Source organism: Xyrauchen texanus, chromosome 10, assembly GCF_025860055.1.
Source record: "Xyrauchen texanus isolate HMW12.3.18 chromosome 10, RBS_HiC_50CHRs, whole genome shotgun sequence".
NCBI lineage: Eukaryota > Metazoa > Chordata > Actinopteri > Cypriniformes > Catostomidae > Xyrauchen > Xyrauchen texanus.
The window spans coordinates 27,216,811-27,237,348 of NC_068285.1; the positions used below are offsets into that span (position 1 = coordinate 27,216,811).

General features: G+C 36.9%; 1 protein-coding gene across 1 annotated transcript in view; it reads left to right on the forward strand.

The window, feature by feature from the left end:
• Positions 1–20,538, forward strand: part of LOC127650590 (adhesion G protein-coupled receptor B2-like) — a 461,335-nt gene that overhangs the window by 103,320 nt on the left and 337,477 nt on the right. The window contains 1 exon segment of the mRNA XM_052136090.1: positions 18,305–19,136. Coding sequence (XP_051992050.1) covers positions 18,320–19,136 — 817 coding nt within the window. The 5' untranslated portion in view covers positions 18,305–18,319.

Sequence of the window (20,538 nt, forward strand, 5' to 3'; positions counted from 1 at the left end):
GTCAGAGCACAATGCATGGTGCGGTATTTAAAGTTTAAAATTGTATTTCAATCAATCAAAAAGCTGCACTGAAAAGGATTTGAAGGAATTTGTTTGAAGTGGATTCAAACTTAATTTAGAAGCACAATTGGAATGATTTTGTCAAACATTATAGATTTTATTGAACAAATTGCCTCAGCACTGGCGACCTGTCCAGGGTGTCCCCCGCCTTTCGCCCAATGTTAGCTGGGATAGGCTCCAGCCCCCCGCGACCCTGTACACAGGATAAGCGGTTGACGATGGATGGATGGATGGAAATTGCCTCAGCTAGTATTAACGTTTGATTTTAGTTTTTTAGTTTGATATTTTTCTGGCTTGATACAAATGCCTGTTGAAACCACTGATAAAGAAGTTATGGAACATCAGGAACTGAGTAGCCATGAAGACGCTCCACAAACCATGGAGGAAAAATGAGAACACCTAGAACAAACATAATTAAAGAATTGTTGGAAGATGAAAAGAACAGCCATAAAATAAGACTGAATTTGGAGAAATACAGAAAATTACTGGATGAATTCAAGGATGCGCATGAATCTTTCCAGTGTTTGTGTGACGATGAGCTTAACAATGACAACGAAAAATGGTATCAGTCAAAAATGCATACAGTCAGGTCCATAAATATTGTTACATCGACACAATTCTAATCTTTTTGGCTCTATACACCACCACAATGGATTTGAAATGAAACGAACAAGATGTGCTTTAACTGCAGACTTTCAGCTTTAATTTGAGGGTATTTACATCCAAATCAGGTGATCAGTGTAGGAATTGCAATAGTTTGTATAGGTGCCTCCCACTTTTTAAGGGACCAACTTTAACTTAACTTAAAATTCTCAAGGGGATTTCAAGTCTGGGCCAGTCATTTTTGATCCCAGCTCAGTCATGCCTACACGAATGGAAACTCACACTGTCCATGCAGGTGCATTTAATCCTGTATACAGTTTTGACCAAGCATCTGAATCTGACATGCAGTATCATCCATCTCTTGGGCAAACTCACGCAAGGAAGTGGGAAAAAAACCCAGTGAAGCCAACACCTTTGTAAGACACAACACTGTATAATATCCTACAAAAGCAAAATGATATCACATCTTCTCTTGTCAAACACTTTTGTCATCTTTGCCTCCTAAGGAAGTGAAAGTGTTTGATGGAGACCCATTGGAATTTAGAGCCATCATGAGATCGTTTGAACATGTAATTGAATGCAAAATTGATAATGCTCAAGACAGACTGTATTTCCTAGAGCAGTACACCAGGGGGCAACCAAAAGAGCTGGTTAAAACTTGCCTTCATGTGGACCCTGTAAGGGATTATCAAAGAGCCAAAACTCTTCTCAAAGAACATTTTGGTATTGAATTTAAGATCTCTAATGCTTGCATATAAAATGTATTGTCCTGGCCAGCCATCAAACCAGAAGATTCAAAGGCTTTGCACCTTAGAGGATGCTGTAATGTCATGTATGAGATATCATTCATGGAAGAGTTGGACCTTGCTTCCAATCTAAGGTTTCTGATATCCAAGTTGCCTTACAAGCTTTGAGAAAGATGACGAACAGTTGTTCAAACAGACCTACAAGACAGAGGAAATTACAAGGCCAGATTTCGTGACCTAGTCAGGTTCATTGAAAAGCAAGTCAGAATGTTGACCGATCCTTTGTTTGGTAATATTCAAGATCTTACATGCCGAAACATAACTAACCCAAAGTTTAATATAATTTTTTTTAAGCCAAAATCCTCCAGCAGCTTTGCTACCAGTTTGGACAGTGTAATGAAATTCACTGAAAATCCACAAAGCGAAATTATGAACTCCAAGGTGCCTGTCTGCTTATTTTGTTCAAATGAGCATTTATGGAATATGTGTCCTCAGTTTGAAATTAAAACACAAATAAATAAAATCCAATTAATTAAGGGAAAAAGGAATATGTTTTGGGTTACATGAGTAAAACCTGCACAAAACGCCAAACCTGTACAATCTGCAATCAAAACCACCCCACAGTACTTCATATAAGAAAAGTAGGCAACAGAACAATAACTGGGAACCACAGGAAACCACACCCTGACTATGACAAACAAGCAGTCTCGTCAAACACTTGTGGGCATATTGGGGCCGGTGAACAGGAAGGTGTATTAGCAATTGTGCCTATGAAAGTGAAAGCAAGCAAAGGAAACAAGGTTATACAAACCTATGCATTTCTGGATCCTGGAAGTTCTGCCACATGAGAACAACTTGTTCACAGATGTGTATACACAAACTTCCATGCCTGTCAGTAGATGCAACATTCCAAACCAGAATAAACATTGATGCAGATGTTGGCCTATTAATTGGCACTAATGCTTCAAAAGTAGTACTCAGAGACTGGTTTGACACACACACACACGTGTCCTGAGTTGCACTTTAATTACTGTCACTTTATAACTGTCTGCTACCTCAATAAATGCTATGTGCATAGAACACTATCTCATAGTATGTTATGTTTACCTTTTTAGAAACTGTCATCTTTTTGCACTACTGAGTACTGGTCGGCGCTGCACTGTGTCTATTGTCCTGTTCATTGTCAGTAATTTGTTGTACTGTCCCGTACTTTGCACATGTTTGCACGTGCACTTTATATAGGTATATATAGGTATTTTATATAGGTATTTTATTTTGTTGTGTTGTCTCATGTGGTCCTGTGTTGGTCCTTTGTTGTTTTTATGTAGCACCATGGTCCTGGAGGAACGTTGTCTCGTTTTGCTGTGTACTGTACTAACTGTATATGGTTGAAACGACAATAAAAACCACTTGACTTGACTTGACTTGAAAAGTTCTAGAGCCTTGGGAGATAATCAAAAGCCAGGGAAATGGACCATACACTGTGAGGACTTTGCTTGGATGGGTAGTCAATGGTCCACTAAGAGGAAACTGTCATGTATGTGATGCCACTACTTCAGTTCAAGCAAATCGGATATCACTGGTAATTCTGCATGACTTAATGCTATCAGGAGTATAACACTGACTTCATTGAGAAAGCACAGGAAGAGGTCAAATAAATGTCTGTGGAAGACAAGCAATTCATTCAACAAAAAATGTTGACAATTCTGCCAAAATTGTAAACTGACATTATAATCTCAAATTACCCTTCAAGAAAAATGACGGCTCATTACCAAATAATCAACAAATTGCAGTAACATTTTGAGTCTAAAGAGGAAATTCAAAAGAAACCCTGTGCTTCATGCAGAATACACCAGCTTCCTCACTGATGTTATTAATAAAGACTTTGCAGAAACTGTGCTAAAACAACAGCTGAATGTAGAAGGTGGCAAAGTTTGGTATCTACCTCACCATCCATTTGGAGTATACATCCAAAGAAAAAGAAGTTAAGAATAGTTTTTGATTGTGGAGCATCATTTCAAGGGTACCTCTCTTAATTAAAATTTGCTGCAAGGTCCTTATCTTATAAATAGACTCGTAGGAGTGAGATTCCGCCAAGAACCAATTGGAGTGATGGGTGACATTGAATCAATGTTTCACCATGTCAAAGTATTAGAGGAACACGTTGACTAAATATTTCTGTGGTGGCCAGGAGGTGATGTAAGTCTTACTCCCATAGAGTACCGCATGACTGTACATCTTTTTGGAGCCGTATCCTCACCCAGCTGTGCAAGTTATGCACTTAGAAAAACAGCTTAAGACAATAAGCAATATTACAGGCCTGAAGTGATTATCCAAAATGGATAAGCAACAGTCAATTGGTGTTGTCCAGCATCCCAGAACCTGATCGAGCCAAGAAACCTAGACCTGGACAGAGACAAACTTCCAATAGAACAAGCACTCAGAGTACAATGGTGCGTGGAAGGTGATGAAGTGATATTCAATGACAGAATCCAGCTATAACCAAATACCACATGAGGAATGCTGTCCACTGTAAGTTCCATGTATGCCTCTCTAGGGATTCTTGCTCCTTTTACACTATCTATCTGCTAAGCAGTTGCTACAATAATTTTGCAGAATGAATGTTGGTTGGGATGAGAAGATACCAAAGTGCCTAGGTGATAAGTCGATTAAATGGAAATGCGATTGATGCAAGCGAGCAAGGGTATGGAATTGTGAGCTATTTGAGACTTGTAAATGAACATTATTCAGTGCATGTTACCTTTCTGATGGGGAAATCTATGGTAGCCCCTCTGAAAAAAGATGACTCGAGCTATCTGCATCAGTTCTAGCCACTAAAGTAGACAAGAAAATCAAATCCGAGATACAGCTGAACTTAGAAAGTTCCTACTAAACAAAGACCCAAGAAGTGACCAAATGGACAATTTGTTTAAGGATGGTCATTACACAGTTGTAAGGAGATTCAGATGGGCAAGATGTCAATATAAATAATGTTTAATTAAACTAAAAAAAAAAAAGCACAAACATAAACACACATGATCGGACATGCCCGTAATTCTCTCTCTCTCGAACCGTCGTCACTGGCCGCCTTTATCCCTCGCGCGCACCATCAGGCCGATTGGGGACCCGGTGTGCAACATTCCAGCCCGGCCCTGCCCCCTCCGCTCCACACTCCTCTTGGCATTACCTCAGGCCGGGGTGCCATCGGAATTACATCCCTCCCCGCGACCCCGTCAGGTCATCCCCGCCTTCATCGACCTGGGAGGAGACAAGAGGGGAAAAACAACAACAACAACAAAAAACAAAACAGGCGGGAGAAAAGGCCAACACAGTGCAACAGAGAGAGAGAGAGAGAGAGAGAGAGAAGCTCACTCACCGGCTCTCTGATGTGCCATCGCGTGGTCCTCGAGCACTCCTCCACACTCTTCGGCGGACGACAGCCGCTCCTCCCCGGGCGGACCGGAGTCAAACCTCCAACCCCCAGTGGACAGAACGCCCCTCCGCTTTTCTGGCGGCACATGGGGACATTCCTCCACCCCTGGCAGCGGCCCTACTGCTCCAGGCGATCAGGGAGTTACTTCCCTCCTCCCCTCGCAGGACGGCAGTCTTCCCTCAACCCCTCCGCATTTCTGGGGGACGGCAGGGCACTCCTCCTGGAAGCGGCTCCATCGTTCAAGGCGGTAGGGGAATCCAGTCCCCACTCACCCCGCGGACGACGGCCATTCCCCACGTCCGGGCTGTCGGGCTACTCCGTCACCCGGCAGATGGCAGCGGTGCTCCCCCGGTGGATGGTAGTGTCGAGGACTCTGCGACGGGCATCCCTCCTCCTTCCTGGGTTTTGGCACCAATATAAGGAGATTCAGATGGGCAAAGAGGAGGTGAGAACTGGCTTGTCAATATAAATAATGTTTAATTAAACTCAAAACAAAAAGCACAAACATAAACACACACATGACAGACATGCCCGTAATTCTCTCTCTCTCTTGAACCGTCGTCACTGGCCACCTTTATCCCTCGCACGCACCATTAGGCCAATTGGGGACCGGGCGTGCGACATTCCAGCCCGGCCCCGCCCCCCTACGCTCCACAACAATGTTTTGATCGTCACCTTTATGTTTGTTTCACCCTTATTTGTTTTTCTCATATTTGTGAAACTGATATTTTTCATGGGCCAGTTATCTACTCATTTATTTTTCTGCCTATTATTCGTACACCCAAGTGATGGAGGTTTAATACTTCCCTGCTCCAAAACTCAGAATTTTTAAATTGACTCTGGGAAGGGCTAAATAAATATTGTTTACTGTTTAATTTATTGTCCGACAACCTCCAAATGCTTTGGGAGGTAATGTTATATTGTTTGCTTCTAATGTTAATTCCTCCTGTCCTGGGAATATAGCCGACCTGGAGAAGACTATCCTAAATCTTAAATAGGTGCAGAAGAGCAGCTATTCTGATTGGATAGCAAGGGAATTCGCTTTTGTAAGGAGCAAAAAAAAAAAAAAAAAAAGTCCACGTTGAGATTAGAGTTTCAGCTTCACAGGACCAGGAATCTCTATTACGAAAATGCAGATCGACCCTAGTAGACTCTTAGCTTTTAATATTAAAAAATAGTGAATGGCGTTCCTCTATCAACGGAATAAATGGTCAAGGCAAGGTCACTTCAGATACCACGGCTATTTATAAAACCTTTGTATATTTCTATTCCGATCTGTATACTTCTGAGGTATCTGGAGCTAATCAGCTGCTGCTCAGTTTTTGCAGGTTCTTGACCTACCTGCACTTTATAATGATCAAAAAGAGTCCTTGGAAGGAACTCCGTCTATTTCAGAGCTAAAATAAATTTCAGTGGTTAAATCCCTGAAAATGCAAAAATCGCCTGGTCTCTATGGTTTTCCACCTGAGCTGCTGTTGTAAATCTGGGATTTGGTGGGTACATTAATACACAATTCTACTGATTATGCTGTAGGCCATGGACTCTTTTCATCGTGACCAAAAATGTTAACTAATTTCTCTCATTCTCAAAAAAGATAGTCTAATTCCATTGTGCTTGTTATAAGTCCATCAATCTTAATAAAATAATGACCAAACAGGTTTTCTAAAAGGTAGGTTCACTAGTGATAATATTCGCAGGCTAGCACACATAATTGATAAAACCGACAATATGTAGGCATATGCTGTTCTCTTTTTAGATGCTGAAAAAACATTTGATTGCTTGGGAAGGGGCTATTAATGTTTGGTTTTGCATAAATTTGTTTTGGCACAGCTTTTATTAAAAAGATGTCTACTCTTTATAATAATCTTACAGCAGTTCTCAAAACAGGGGTCTACAGATCTGTGCCGTTCTCTCTATAGTGCAAAACTAGTCAGGGTTGCCCCTTAACCCTCTTGGGTCTGAGGGTGTTTTGGGCCCTGGAGAAGTTTTGACATGCCTTGACATTTGTGCTTTTTTCAGATGCTTATAAACACATTAATGGATAAAGTCTGATAACACTGTATTCAGCTCAAACTGGGCTACAATAATATTTGAGCAACATGTGTGTACATGTTTGCATTTTTGAGAAAATAACTTTTATGCATGGTTTTCGAAATAAGCCTTTTTAGAACTGGATCTTATAGCCTAGAGTTTTTGCTACAAAATGATGTGAAACCCATCCTGATCACTCATTCATACAAAACAATATAGTAATTTAACTTTTGTAAGACGTTTTTAGTGTTAGAAAGGTCATATGCGAGGATGCGTGTATTATCATGAATATTGATTATAATTCACACCTGAGAAGACAAAAGACCCCTCCCCTGGGCTTATCAATGAGGAAACGTAATAATCAAAATCAAGTTTCAAGTTTAAAGAAGTAATCTGACTATAAGTGAAGTCTTTATGTAAAGAAAATGTAATTTTAGACCTACACTACTGTTTAAAAGAAGTCTCTTCTGCTCACCTGGACTGCATTTATTTGATCCAAAATACAGTAAAAACAGTTATATTGAGAACTATTTTTACAATATAAAAGAACAGTTTTCTATTTGAATATATTGTAAAATGCAATTTGTGAACTTCAGAAATAATTATAATATCCTGAGTGCAAAGCACAAGCTATGTTGATGATAGTGAGGCAGCATAAACACTAGTTAAAATATAATCTAAACATTCATATTATTTTTACATCATATTACATATCATATTTATATAATACAGCATACAATTTAAATACCTGCTTCAGCCGAAACAGCATTTAAATGTAACTAAAACTTGCTTATTAGGACATATTTCAATACTCTGAATCCTGGCTGGCCAGTCTGAAGTCCCAGGAGTAAAATATGTACATGTTTTTATAAAATAGCATGTCAACTAATTAAAACTAAATGACTTACTCATAAATTGTATCCTCGGCTGGATCAAGTCTCTCTTCAAAATACAAATGTTCATTGGGGTCCTGCTCTTCTTCTGAGGAAGATTTTAACTCTTCGTCACTATCCAGGAGTTTTCTCACTTGTGTATCGTGCTGTCTTTCAAATGCGCAGGAAAGTTTAACTTTGTTTTTAACGGCACAGTCAGGAGCGTTTACCATTTGCATTGATCGCCTCAGCACATTTCCGTATGAATTGCGCCCTCTGCCCGTGGGTGTGATCACATTAAGAATAATTAGCTGTGCCAGGAGAAATTGTACATCACTTTGTTTCATACCAATTAGATTGCAGGATAATATTTGTTTTAAATTTGACATTTGACAAAAGTAGACATTTTAAGCTTTCTTTAGACATATGTTTCATGTTTGTGTGATAAGAATTTGCGGAGATTCGGTTCATTTTTGTGATGTGTTTCAGAAATGCTCGCGAACCCAGAGACTGCTGAAAGCTCACCCTTTTTATTTTCTTTGTTTTACAAAAGCACAAGGTTTTGTTGTTATTGTGAGTGTACACAAATAAAAGTAGACCCTTTATAGTCTTTAATGATGTCTTACACTTATCTGTATGCCCCAAAATGACGGAGAATTTTATGTTGGTTCCGCGTTAATGATGAAAAAATCCAGCAGGACGCGCCGGTGTGTCCGTCGACCCCAGAGGGTTAAGTCCTGTTTTGTTTATTTGAGCTTTGGAACCTCTCGCTCAAGCAGTCCGTTAGTCTCCTAATATTAAACAAATCATGATTAAGGGAACATCTCACGATATTTCTCTATATGCGGATGACATACTACTTTTTTTTTTATCTGACATTGGTAACTCATTACCAGATGCTTTAGAGCTCTTCTCATATTATGGCAATTTCTCTGGATACAAAGTAAATTGGAACAAATATATTTTAATGCCTCTGCAAGTGCCTCTGCAACTGTCTTCTACCTAAATAACTGCTATGTGCATAGAACACTATCTCATAGTATGTTATGTTTACGTTTTTAGAAACTGTCATCTTTTTGTACTACTGTGTACTGGTCGGCGCTGCACTGTCTCTCACTGTGCCTATTGTCCTTTTCATTGTCAGTACTGTCCCGTACTTTTTGCACATGTTTGCACGTGCACTTTATATAGGTATATAGGTATATATATATATATATATATATATATATATATATATATATATATATATATATATAGGTATTTTATTTAGTTGTGTAGTCTCGTGTGGTACTGTGTTTGTCCTATGTTATTTTTATGTAGCACCATGGTCCTGGAGGAACGTTGTCTCGTATCGCTGTGTACTGTACTAACTGTATATGGTTGAAACGACAATAAAAACCACTTGACTTGACTTGCAAGACATCAGCCCCTCAAATTTAATTAATCAGGCTCCCTTGACCATCAGCAGTAATGGTTTTACATACAGTACCTTGGGTTTAAATAAGATGATAATTCTTGGAAATGAAGATGGACAATTTTTCCAACACCCTCAGATCCATTGGAGTTGATTTGGAAAGGTGGTCAGACCTACAATAAAACTTACATGGTAGGGTAAATGTTATAAAAATGGTTGAGCTCCCACATATAAACTTTTTGATTTCTATGATCCCCTTTCGGCCACCAATAGATTTCTTTAAAAAGACCCGTTCTATGCTTTCAAATTTATTTTGGTGTGGCAAATGACCTTGTGTCTGTCTCCTCATGTTACAAAGGCCAAAACATGGGTGGCCTAACAATACCAAATTTGAAATATTACTTTGCTTTTCATATTTTGACTGAAATTTGCTGGTGCACTGGGGAACCATCGAAAAAGTGTGGCCCTTGAATCCATGTAGTAGCTTGGCTAATGTAACGCACACTAGTGACCAATCTTTTTTTAAAGGAAAACTATGGTTCACAAAAAAAATTAAAAAATAAATTGTTCAATAACAAGTTTGACCCTAAGCTTACAAAGATGCAAGCTTTACGTAATCAGTAGCGCTTCACTTATGCAAGTTTGGACAGATAGTTTTTATACCAATGGACTCTTTTATACATTTCCAGGTTTGGAACACAGAAGTAAAATGTTATGAGTTAAATGTCTATAGCAACAAATGGGCAACAAATATTTTTGCCTTTCCATTAATTTTTAATGTTTTAATTTTTACATGAAATTAACACCAGGCAAATATAACACAACAAATCTTGCTATAAATTTGCATGAATAAACACACACACACACGCACACACACACACACAAACACACAAACAATGCAATACAATGAAATGTTTGTTAGATTTGCATTGCTAAATAAGACATAAATGTGTCATCACATGCAGTGAAAAGGTTTGATTGTGAACTGTACAGTAGATAACATTTGATATATACATTGGTTGCCAAAAGTATAATGTACAGATTTTGCTGTTTCGAAAGGATATTGGTACTTTAATTCACCAAAGTGGCATTATGCTGATCACAAAGTAAAGTCAGGACATTACTGATGTAAAAAACAGCACCATCACTACTTGAAAAAATACATTTTTGATCCAATCTAGACAGGCCCCTTTTCCAGCAGCCATCACTCTAAGACCTTATCTTTGAGTAGTCATGCTAAATTGCTAATTTGGTACTTGCCATTATATTAAACACAGCTGAAAGCTATTTGGTTTGTTAAATGAAGCTTAACATTGTCTTTGTGTTTGTTTTTGAGTTGTCACAGTATGCAATAGTGGGGTGAAATGTCACCTGAGTACATACTTGACGGCTAGAATGCCAAGAATCTTCAAAGTTGTCATTGCTGCACGTGGAGGATTTTTTTACGAGAACTCTTTCAAGTAGTTTAAGAAGTACTGAACATTATTTTTCCAAATTGTAATTTTTCACGTTATTATTTTCCTGACTATACATTGTGATCAGTTGAATGCCACTTTAAAGAATACAAGTACCAAGTTTCTTTCCATAAGAGCAAAATCTGTAAATTATTCTAAACTTGTGTGTGTGTGTGTAAATTAACCATTAATTAAATGTATGACTTGTTTTTAGAATATTTAAATAGGTTTTTTTGTTTTAATACCCTGTTGACATTTTTTTTAAACCATGAGTAAATAAAATATGCTCATAACATTTTCCCCAAAAGGGTAAAATAATAAATAAAATAAAGTGAAATTCTTTGACAGCAATTCTTAATGATCTTTTTTTAAAGATTCTTTGATATTTTTGTTTGAAAAGAAGACAAAAAACTTACAAAAGAAAATTATTATTTGCACTTTGCAGTGTGAACCAAACCCAGTGACACCTTTTTAAGCATACTTCAAAAAACGCTTTCACACTGACCAAACAACCAAACTGATGTCAAACAAAATGGTATTTGCACCAAAAAGCTCTAGTCTATAGGCTGAGTGCAGTTTGTTTTGTGTAAGTGCATGCTGCATGGGACCTCTTTGCACCTCAGAGATTTTGACAGCAATGTATGTGCTGCAGCCACTGAAAACAAACACTTTGAGCTTTGGGAGACCTGTAAATGCGTCACAGTGGAAAATTAGAGTGTGTGTGTGTGTGTGTGTGTGTGTGTGTGTGTGTGTGTGTGTGTGTGTGTGTGCGCACGCGCGCATATAAGACTGCAGGAGATTAGTTGAAGGGCTAAACCCTCCACAGAAGAGTCATCAGTCTTTTCAGTCCATCCGTCAGAGATTTCAGTCATTGGAGAATAGTGTGCATGTCTGTTTTGTGTTTTTGTGAACAGGATCGCAACCATCACATATAGAACACACAGCCCTGAAATGATTTACAATCTGCTCTAATAGATAGAGGGAGGAAACGAGACAGCAGCAGAGAAGAGAAGAAAAGAGAAAGAATGAGTTAGAGTGGAAAAGAGGAGAGGAAGGGTGAGATAGAATGACAAACAGGCTGCAAGAAGGCAAAGTCGGCGATATCCACCTATTGATTCAGGTTGGAGCATATGGAAACCTGAAGGGGATGACAAGCAGAGTGTAAAGGGACCTCCAATGAAGAACATCCCAGCACGGTCAACTCAAGCTATGTTATGTGACTCACTAACCATGTGTAATTAAGACAAAGGGACTGATGCCAAGGGGGTGGATGGGCTGAATGAAAAGTAAGCAGGGCTGAAATAGGTCTCGGAAAAGCAGCTGTGGAAATGGGATGAAGTGAGGAGCTCTCAGGCAGTCAGGAATCAAGAGTGAAAGGGCTAATTTACAGGAAAACCTTCTGCTTCATTAATGCTTTGCTTAGAAGCATTAATGATACACTGATATGTGACACAAGCATTCTTCTCCATCTCATTCTGTTTATCCTGTCTCCATTTTTCTCTCGCTTTACATATTCTCTTAGGCTGTTTGTTTATAAAACTCCATGGTGTCTCCACAGAACAGATTAAAGAGGATTAGCAATGTAAATCTGTTAATGAATGTAATATTCAAATAACATTGTTTTGCCCTTACTCTCATAACTTTCTTCATAACTCTCTTGCTTGTTTGTTTCTAATCAGCACTGTCACTATTAATGGAGAAAAAAAGAAAACCTTATAAAAATATTTTCATTAAATAATAATAATAATCATAACTGGTAACTTAACTAAAATACAGTCCCATGACTATAAAATATATTGAAAGTCAGAGGTGTATAGTAACGAAGTACAAATACTTTTTGAATCTTTGTACTTTACTTGAGTGTAAATATTATTGTTGACATTCAGTTTTAATTCACTACATTTTACAGAGAAAAATAATAATTGTACTCTGTTTATTAATTAATTATTCCAAACACTTTAGTTACTTTTGCGACACATCACAAAAATGTAACATAGCTGTATGTGTAAATGGCATGCAGATCAGCGAAAGTGATGTCTGATTCCAGAAATAATAATTTGTTTAATCTTTTACACATGACTCCTTCCAACAGGCAGACAGATTCAAATGATGGTTAAAACTAGGGTGTTCTGGGTGGTTGCTGCTCTCGTGATGTTTTGTTGTACAAGTCACCTCATAAACCAGCTAAATGAGTCTTACTTTCTGGCACACTTTGATCTTCAAAGAAAAAACTATTTTTAAACATAATTATGTTTTAAATATGTATTATATTTGTTTAATTCTTTCCATAATTATTTAATTGAGAACAGGGGCTCTAAAAAACTCACACTGGCAATAATATCTTTAAGGTGATGTTAATTTGTGCTCAATTTATAAATATATAAGCTATATGCCCATGTATGGAGGACTAAACATGCATAAATAATAAATGAATAAATGTAATAATCCAAAAATAAATAAAGGAATAAATGTCTTGATAAAACAAATATAATTTGTTTTTAATTACATTTATTCCTGAATTATTGTATGACATTATTCCTTTATTATTTTCTATATTTATTTTTAACTTTATTTTTATTCTTTTTAGCTTTTAATTATTTATTCATTTATTTTGCATATTTTTTTTATTTATGTGTTAATTTATTTTTTATATTTATTTATTCCCACATATATTTATTTCCATATTTATATACTCCCATATACGTATATTTATTTATTTATACATGTATTTATTTTTACTTTTCTGTGTGCAACATGTAAATGAGGGAGGCGGTCCTTGCGGAGCTCCAGTGCATCATTGGTCGAGAGCTCAATAGTATTATCGGAAGCAGATGGATGTCCCACCTCATCACCCCCGACTCGGACAGATTTAGAATATTCAGGGAAATGTTTTGCAGAGAGTTTAACAATCCAGAATGTGCTTCAACATTCATACCGGCATACAGCTCTCCTAAAACATCAATAAGCACCTCTACTCTAAATGAAACAATCATTTGATGCGTGATTATCGACTTCATTCGCATGTCGCGCAACTCTCTAGATATACGTGAAGCGTCAGCTATAGATTTATATACATGCATAAACGATCAGGGAAATGAAGCATGGTTGTATCTTTTACAATGAACAATCATAACAACGGAAAACAATATTATGGATTTGCAGACATCAAAATATTAAGTTATATATACAGAAAAAAAAGAAAAGGACAAGGTTAAATCATGTCATCTATGAAACTTGCTCATTTTGTTGATTTGTTGAAGAAACAGCTCCCCATTTATTTTGTGATTGTAGTATAACCAATAAATTTTGGCTTGACTGAAGCTCTTATGTTTATAGCCCCACAAATAGCTATAGTTTACACGCGATATGGCTATGACCTAACGTCACATCAAAACAAGTCAAGAGTAATCGAGCACACGCTTCAATCTATAATAAGCCAATGGTAAGCAGGACCCGCCCACATCATTATCATACAAGAGACATAAATGTAAGAATAAATACAAAAATAAATAAATGTGGGAATATTTAAATATAGAAATAAATACATGTGGGAATAAATAAATATAAAAATAAATGAATGCATAAATAATAAAAAACAAAAACAAATGAAAGAATACATTTTTTTAAAGAATAAAAATAAAAAGAGAAAATAATAAATAAAAAGAGAAAATAATAAAGGAAAAAAAAGTCATACAAAAATAAATTCAGGAATAACTTTAATTAAAAACTAAGTATATTTGTTTTATCAAGACATTTATCCTTTTATTTATTTTCTTATTATTACATTTATTTATTTATGTATTTATTTATTATTTTTGCATGTTTAGTCCTCCATACCCATGTACTCTTATGTTAGTATTTAAATATGGGTACAAATAGTATCTGAAACTATTTACACAAGGGTGCAAATAGCATCTGCCTAAAAGTAATACATATGACTCCAGTGTTTTAATTCATATTTTTTGAAGCAATATGGTGTGGGTGAGAAACAGACCAATGTTGCTTGAAATTCTACTCCCTGCCCTGCAGATGTGGGTAGAGTAGCCAAAAACTGTACTCAAGTAAAAGTAAAATTACTTAAAAAAAAAAAAATTATCAAGTAAAAGTACAATTATTAACATAAATAATTACTTGAGTAAGAAAGTATCCAATTAATAGAGTACTCAAGTAGTGAGTAACTCGTTACTTTCACAAATAACATTGGATAATAAACACTCCTATATTCCATTACAAAATACACATTTAACATGTACTACAGAATTATTATTATTATTAATTAAAATTCTGTCATCATTCACCATCATGTTGTTCCAAACCCATATGACTTTCTTTCTACCATGCAACACAACAAGGAGATATTTGACATAATGTTAGCCTGAGTCATCATTTACTTAAAGTGAATGTTATATATATATATATATATATATATATATATATATATATATAGAAAGTGAATGGTGACAGAGAATGTCAGTCCCTAACATTGTCTAACATATTTTGTGTTCCACATAATACAAAGCATTACACTGGTTTGGAACAACATGTGGGTAGAGAAATGATGACAGAATATTAAATTATTGCTGAGCTATCACTTTAAAGAGATAGTTTACCCAAAACTGAAAATTCTTTCATCATTTATTCGCCCTCATTCCATCCCAGATGTCCTTTCTTCTGCAAGATTTTTAAAAATAATTTTTTTTAGCTCTGTAGGCCAAAATGTTTATATAATTTTATATAATGCTGAAATATAAACCAAAGCAAGATGATGCTTAATTAATGCCTTCTCGCTATTTCATAGCTTATTATTTCAGTGTAGTTACAGTTTTCAGTGTCGTAAGTATTTAGATCATTAGTTCTGTACAGCAGTACCACAGCTCTCTAAATGCAGAGTACATAACCTGCCTAAGCAACCAACTCCGCCCCATGTCCACTGTATAATGCATTATTTAGAGTGTCTGATTTCTATTTCTAGCTATTTTGTAGGAGTGTCTGAATTTTGAGTGAGCCACTTGTTCCTTACTTTATTTCACTTATTCTTACCCACAATGCACTCTAATTTCAAGTGTACATTTGATGTACACACGACAATGGTTAATTTCCCACAATCCACCATGGGGAAGAAGAGTTTACTGCTTCCTTCACTCCTGCAGTGTTTTATTTCATGCTGAATGTAGTCAATTACTTTTTGACAAATAATTACTGGATTAAAATATCATAGAGAAAGACAAAATATACAGATACATTTTAAAATGTACTCTTTATTGGATAAAATGTGTTTACTAATGTGTTTATATTTACACACAGTATATATATAAAATGACAAACAGAATGAAGATTTATTGTATTAATGTATTATTTAATAAGAATAGCAAGTAAGGCCCAAGTATTTAAAAATTTCATATGGGACGTTTCTGCACCAGCCCCTGAGCTCCGACACTCTCGTCCGAATTCACTCATTTAGTTTACTTACTGCTGAGATATTGTGCACTAACTGCCATTCACTATATAGGTAATAGTTAAAGAAAGGTTGCGGACACAGTCACTCTCTTCGGCATACGATTGCCTCACGCACGCACATCTCACACGTGCGCTCCCTGCACACCTCGCTGTGCACGTGCAGAAATGCTGTCAGTTCGCACTCCAATTGTCGATCACGCGAATGGCAGTAATTTACACTTAACTTGGATGTTTACATGGATTTATACAGTTAATCCGCCTGAAGAAGCTGCGATAATTTCCAGTACCCCTGCAAGGATGCGGGGTAATTGCGTAAATACTGCTCATGACAAAGCACACTGATATATTGCTGCACTGATTTAAAATTGTACACAGAAAAACTTGCATTAGGATTAGAGCCAAAACTTACCTCTGCGTGCTGCCTTAAATCGGAGCTGTGATTTTAATCTTGAAATAGCAGCTTGTCTTGGTGTTAAATGAAGGCATTGCATGACGAAACTATTTATCTTTGAAGAGTTTGATGGTGCTGTACTGATGACTTCATTGACAGTCTGTGACACCATTGTGAACATCTGCTCTCGTAAAAGTCCCATTCAATAATCTCTCAATAAATTACACATTAATTAAAATTAAACCCAGTAATGTAATAATAGTAATGCCACCCATTACAAAGTAAAAAAATATATAATTAGAAATTTACTTGAGTGAGATTAAAATGTACCCACTTTTAAACCTACTCTAAAAGTAACATTTTCCCCAAAATGTTACTCAAGTAAATGTAACAGAGTAAATGTATTGTGTTACTACACACCTCTGCTGCCAAGTAAGGGCGGTATGCTTGAAGAATATGAATCACCAAAAACACAAGATCACAAGAGTGTGAAAGTAATCTGTTTCTTACCCATACCTATCATATTATTTCTGAAGATATTGATTTAACCACTGGAGTCTTATGGATTACTTTTATGCTTATGTGAATTTTGGAGCTTCAGAATGTGGCACCCATTCACTTGCATTGTATGGACCAAGAGGGCTGACAAATACATCTAAAAATATTAATTTGTGTTCAGCATATGAAAGAAAGTCATACACATCTGGAATGGCATAAGGGTGAGTAAATGATGAGAAATATCCCTTTAAACTGCACTTTGGGCTTTCTAGGGTTGTCTGTGGTTGAAACCTAAAGTTGCAAGCAACTTGCGGAGTTGTCACAATATAAAAATATTAAAACTACAACTTATTTTTTGGAAACACTAGCCTGGCCTCTTGATTCATAACAATTAGTAAGAGATAGATAAATGTAAGAATTTGAGTTGGAGTTGTAAGAGTTGGCTTGTACAAAAGCATACAATTTTTAGTAGAAAAGTAAACAAACCAACCTAAACCTAAAGTGTAACCCCTTACCCAAACCATGACCTAACAATTAATTTAAAAGGAAAATCACTGAAAAAAAAAAAAAATCACAAAAAAAGAAATAAGCGATTTTGAATAAGCGTTCTTACTATTTTTACAAAGTTTAACCTTTATCCCAGACCTAAATTTTAACAAGATAACACATTTTGTGTACCACAGAGTAAAGAAAACTTTTTAACACACACACACACACACACACACACACACACACACACACACACACACACACACACACACACACACACACACACACATGTTGTGTTTCCATGTTTTATGGGGACTTTCCATAGACATAATGGTTTTTATACTGTACAAACTTTATATTCTATCCCCTAAACCTAACCCTACCCCTAAACCTAACCCTCACAGAAAACTTTCTGCATTTTTACATTTTCAAAAAACATAATTTAGTATGATTTATAAGCTGTTTTCCTCATGGGGACCGACAAAATGTCCCCACAAGGTCAAAAATTTCGGGTTTTACTATCCTTATGGGGACATTTGGTCCCCACAAAGTGATAAATACACGCTCACACACACACACACACACACACACATATATGGAAAGAGTGACTAAATTTGTTCAAAGATGCTTTCTTTGACAATTTCAGTGTTGAATAGGAGGCTAGCTAAAATTTGATGACAGCATTGTAACGATTTGAAAGTCTGTTTGTTAATCGGTTGGTCTCCATGGGTATAAAAGCCCTACCAGAAAAAAAAAAAATCACTTTTGCTTGTGTTTCACCTAGAAGTACACAGGATGTTCATTAAAATGAAGTATATAAATTGCTCATCTTGTTTCTCTCTTTCTTCCCCTGCAGGACAAATGACATAGGATGAACACTGCTGGTCATCTCTGTCTGTCTGTGCTGTCATTCCTCTTCGCACTGGCCTGGGCCGTGGAGCCGCTGGGTCAAGCTGCCCCCTGCTCCTCTCTGGTGGCCGGAGTCTTATACGGCTCCTTCTCGCTCAAGGATCTCTTTCCCAACCCATTGGCTCTGGCATCTGGATGCTCCTGGACTGTGGAGAACCCTGATCCCACCAAGTACTCACTGTATTTCCGCTTCAATCGCCATGCTGGCACCTGTTTAGCTTTTTCCCCGGTGGTTCTGCCCCTGGACCACTACCTCTCAAATCAGACTTGTGGTCCCCCAGACCAGCCCTTTCCTTCAGACTCGGAAGCCGTTGAGCTATGCATAGTCCCCGGACCACACACCTTCCTGCAGTTTGATAAGAACTTTGTGCAGTTGTGCCTGACCGCTCACCCCAGCCCTGAAAACGGCAGCAATGATGAACAAGGGACATCCGAGGGCCAGGAGCCTTTGTCGGAGGAAACTCTGAACTTCCGGCTTGTAGAAGTTTTGCTCATCAACAACGAGAACTCCAGTCATTTCACGTGTGGAGTGTTATGTAGATGGTTCGAGGAATGCTTACATGTAGGCTCAGGATGGGAAGTCGAGAGTTGCAGTATCACACAGACAGGTTGTGTGTGCTCGAACACCGCTCCTTCAGTGTCGCTTCTGCCAACCAGGCCCCACAACAACTCCTTGGACCCCAGCGTGAGTGTGTTGCAATCACCGCCTGATGACTGTTGTGTCACACAGCTGCATTCGAAGAATGGCATTGCGATAGCGCCAAGGGATGTACGGCAAGGTAAGCCAGGCTACTTCCTGCCCAGCTGCTAGCCGTTCATTTACAGCTTACTCAATTAAAATCAATTTAGCCGCTTTACATGCTACTTTGTGATGAAAATGAGCCAATGATTACCCAGTCAAACAAAGAGATTCACTTGCATGATTTGATTCTGAGATCTCATTTTATATTTAATCTATTAGCTTCTAATTACAAAGGGGAAAATAATTGGAATTGCCTCCAATCAGAACAAGTGTTTGTAAAATGTTAATCAGAAGTTGTTTCTTTTATGTATTTCTAAGTGATTCCCTTCAGCCTGGGTCTGTCTGTACTTTCTGTGTCCCTTTCTCTTATGTGCCTTAAGTCTTAATGGGATAGTTCACCAAAAAATTTTAATTATGTCAGCATTTAATCACCTTTATGTTGTACCAAACCGATATAGCTTTCATATTTCCATGGGTCAAAAATAGACAGACCTTCACAAAAAAAAAAGATGCAATGAAAGTGAATGGTGACTGCAACTAATCTATTTGGAAAAAAATGAGGATGGGTGAACGAGGATAGCATTTTCATTCTTGGGATTCAGTAAGTAATTTATCTGTCAAAACTGAGAGAAGGAATGCTGCAGAGCACAATGGAGGATCAGATTAATAACCAATCAGGACATATTTAAATTGCTTGCTGAGCACAATTTTCTTTCCTGTGCTGACATATTTCCTATTGAAACAGGAGGTTTGGGCGGGACATATTGAAGGTATTGGGGATGGGGGCATTCTCATTCTATATATATTTCATAATTTTTTATCAGGTTAGTTCATATTGCATTAAGTAACGATGACACATATAACATTTAATTTTACATATATGATTAAAATATGTTAAAATATTTTTTAGTTTTTTTACAGATTTTTTGTACAGGTCCAGGGCATGATTAATTGTGTATTTTGTATTTTTTTTTTACATGTTTTTTTTTTCATTTTATTCTTCTGATAATTAATCACGCTAAATTAATGTTAAATCGGCAGCTGATTCATTTTCATTAATTAACATTAGCCATGATTAATAAATGCTGTAAAAACTTTTTATTCATATTTAGTTCCTAACAGATACAATCTTATTGTAAAGTGTTACTTAATGGTCCATATAGTTATGTGGTGCTGGATTTTGGATCAATGAGATTTCATTGTGGACAGGGATAGCAAACATGACAAATAGAAATCAAGTCACAGACAAAAACATTTTGCCGCTTGTTAGGACACAAGTGAAGCTTGTTGCTTAATGGTGTCCGCATGGATATAAACCAATGTTACAGATCAAAACTGAAAATGACATATAATAATCCACATCAAATTTCACGTCACATTTAGAGTAGTCTTTTTGAGTTATTGATCTGTCTCTTTTGCTAACAGTTTGTGTGTTTGAG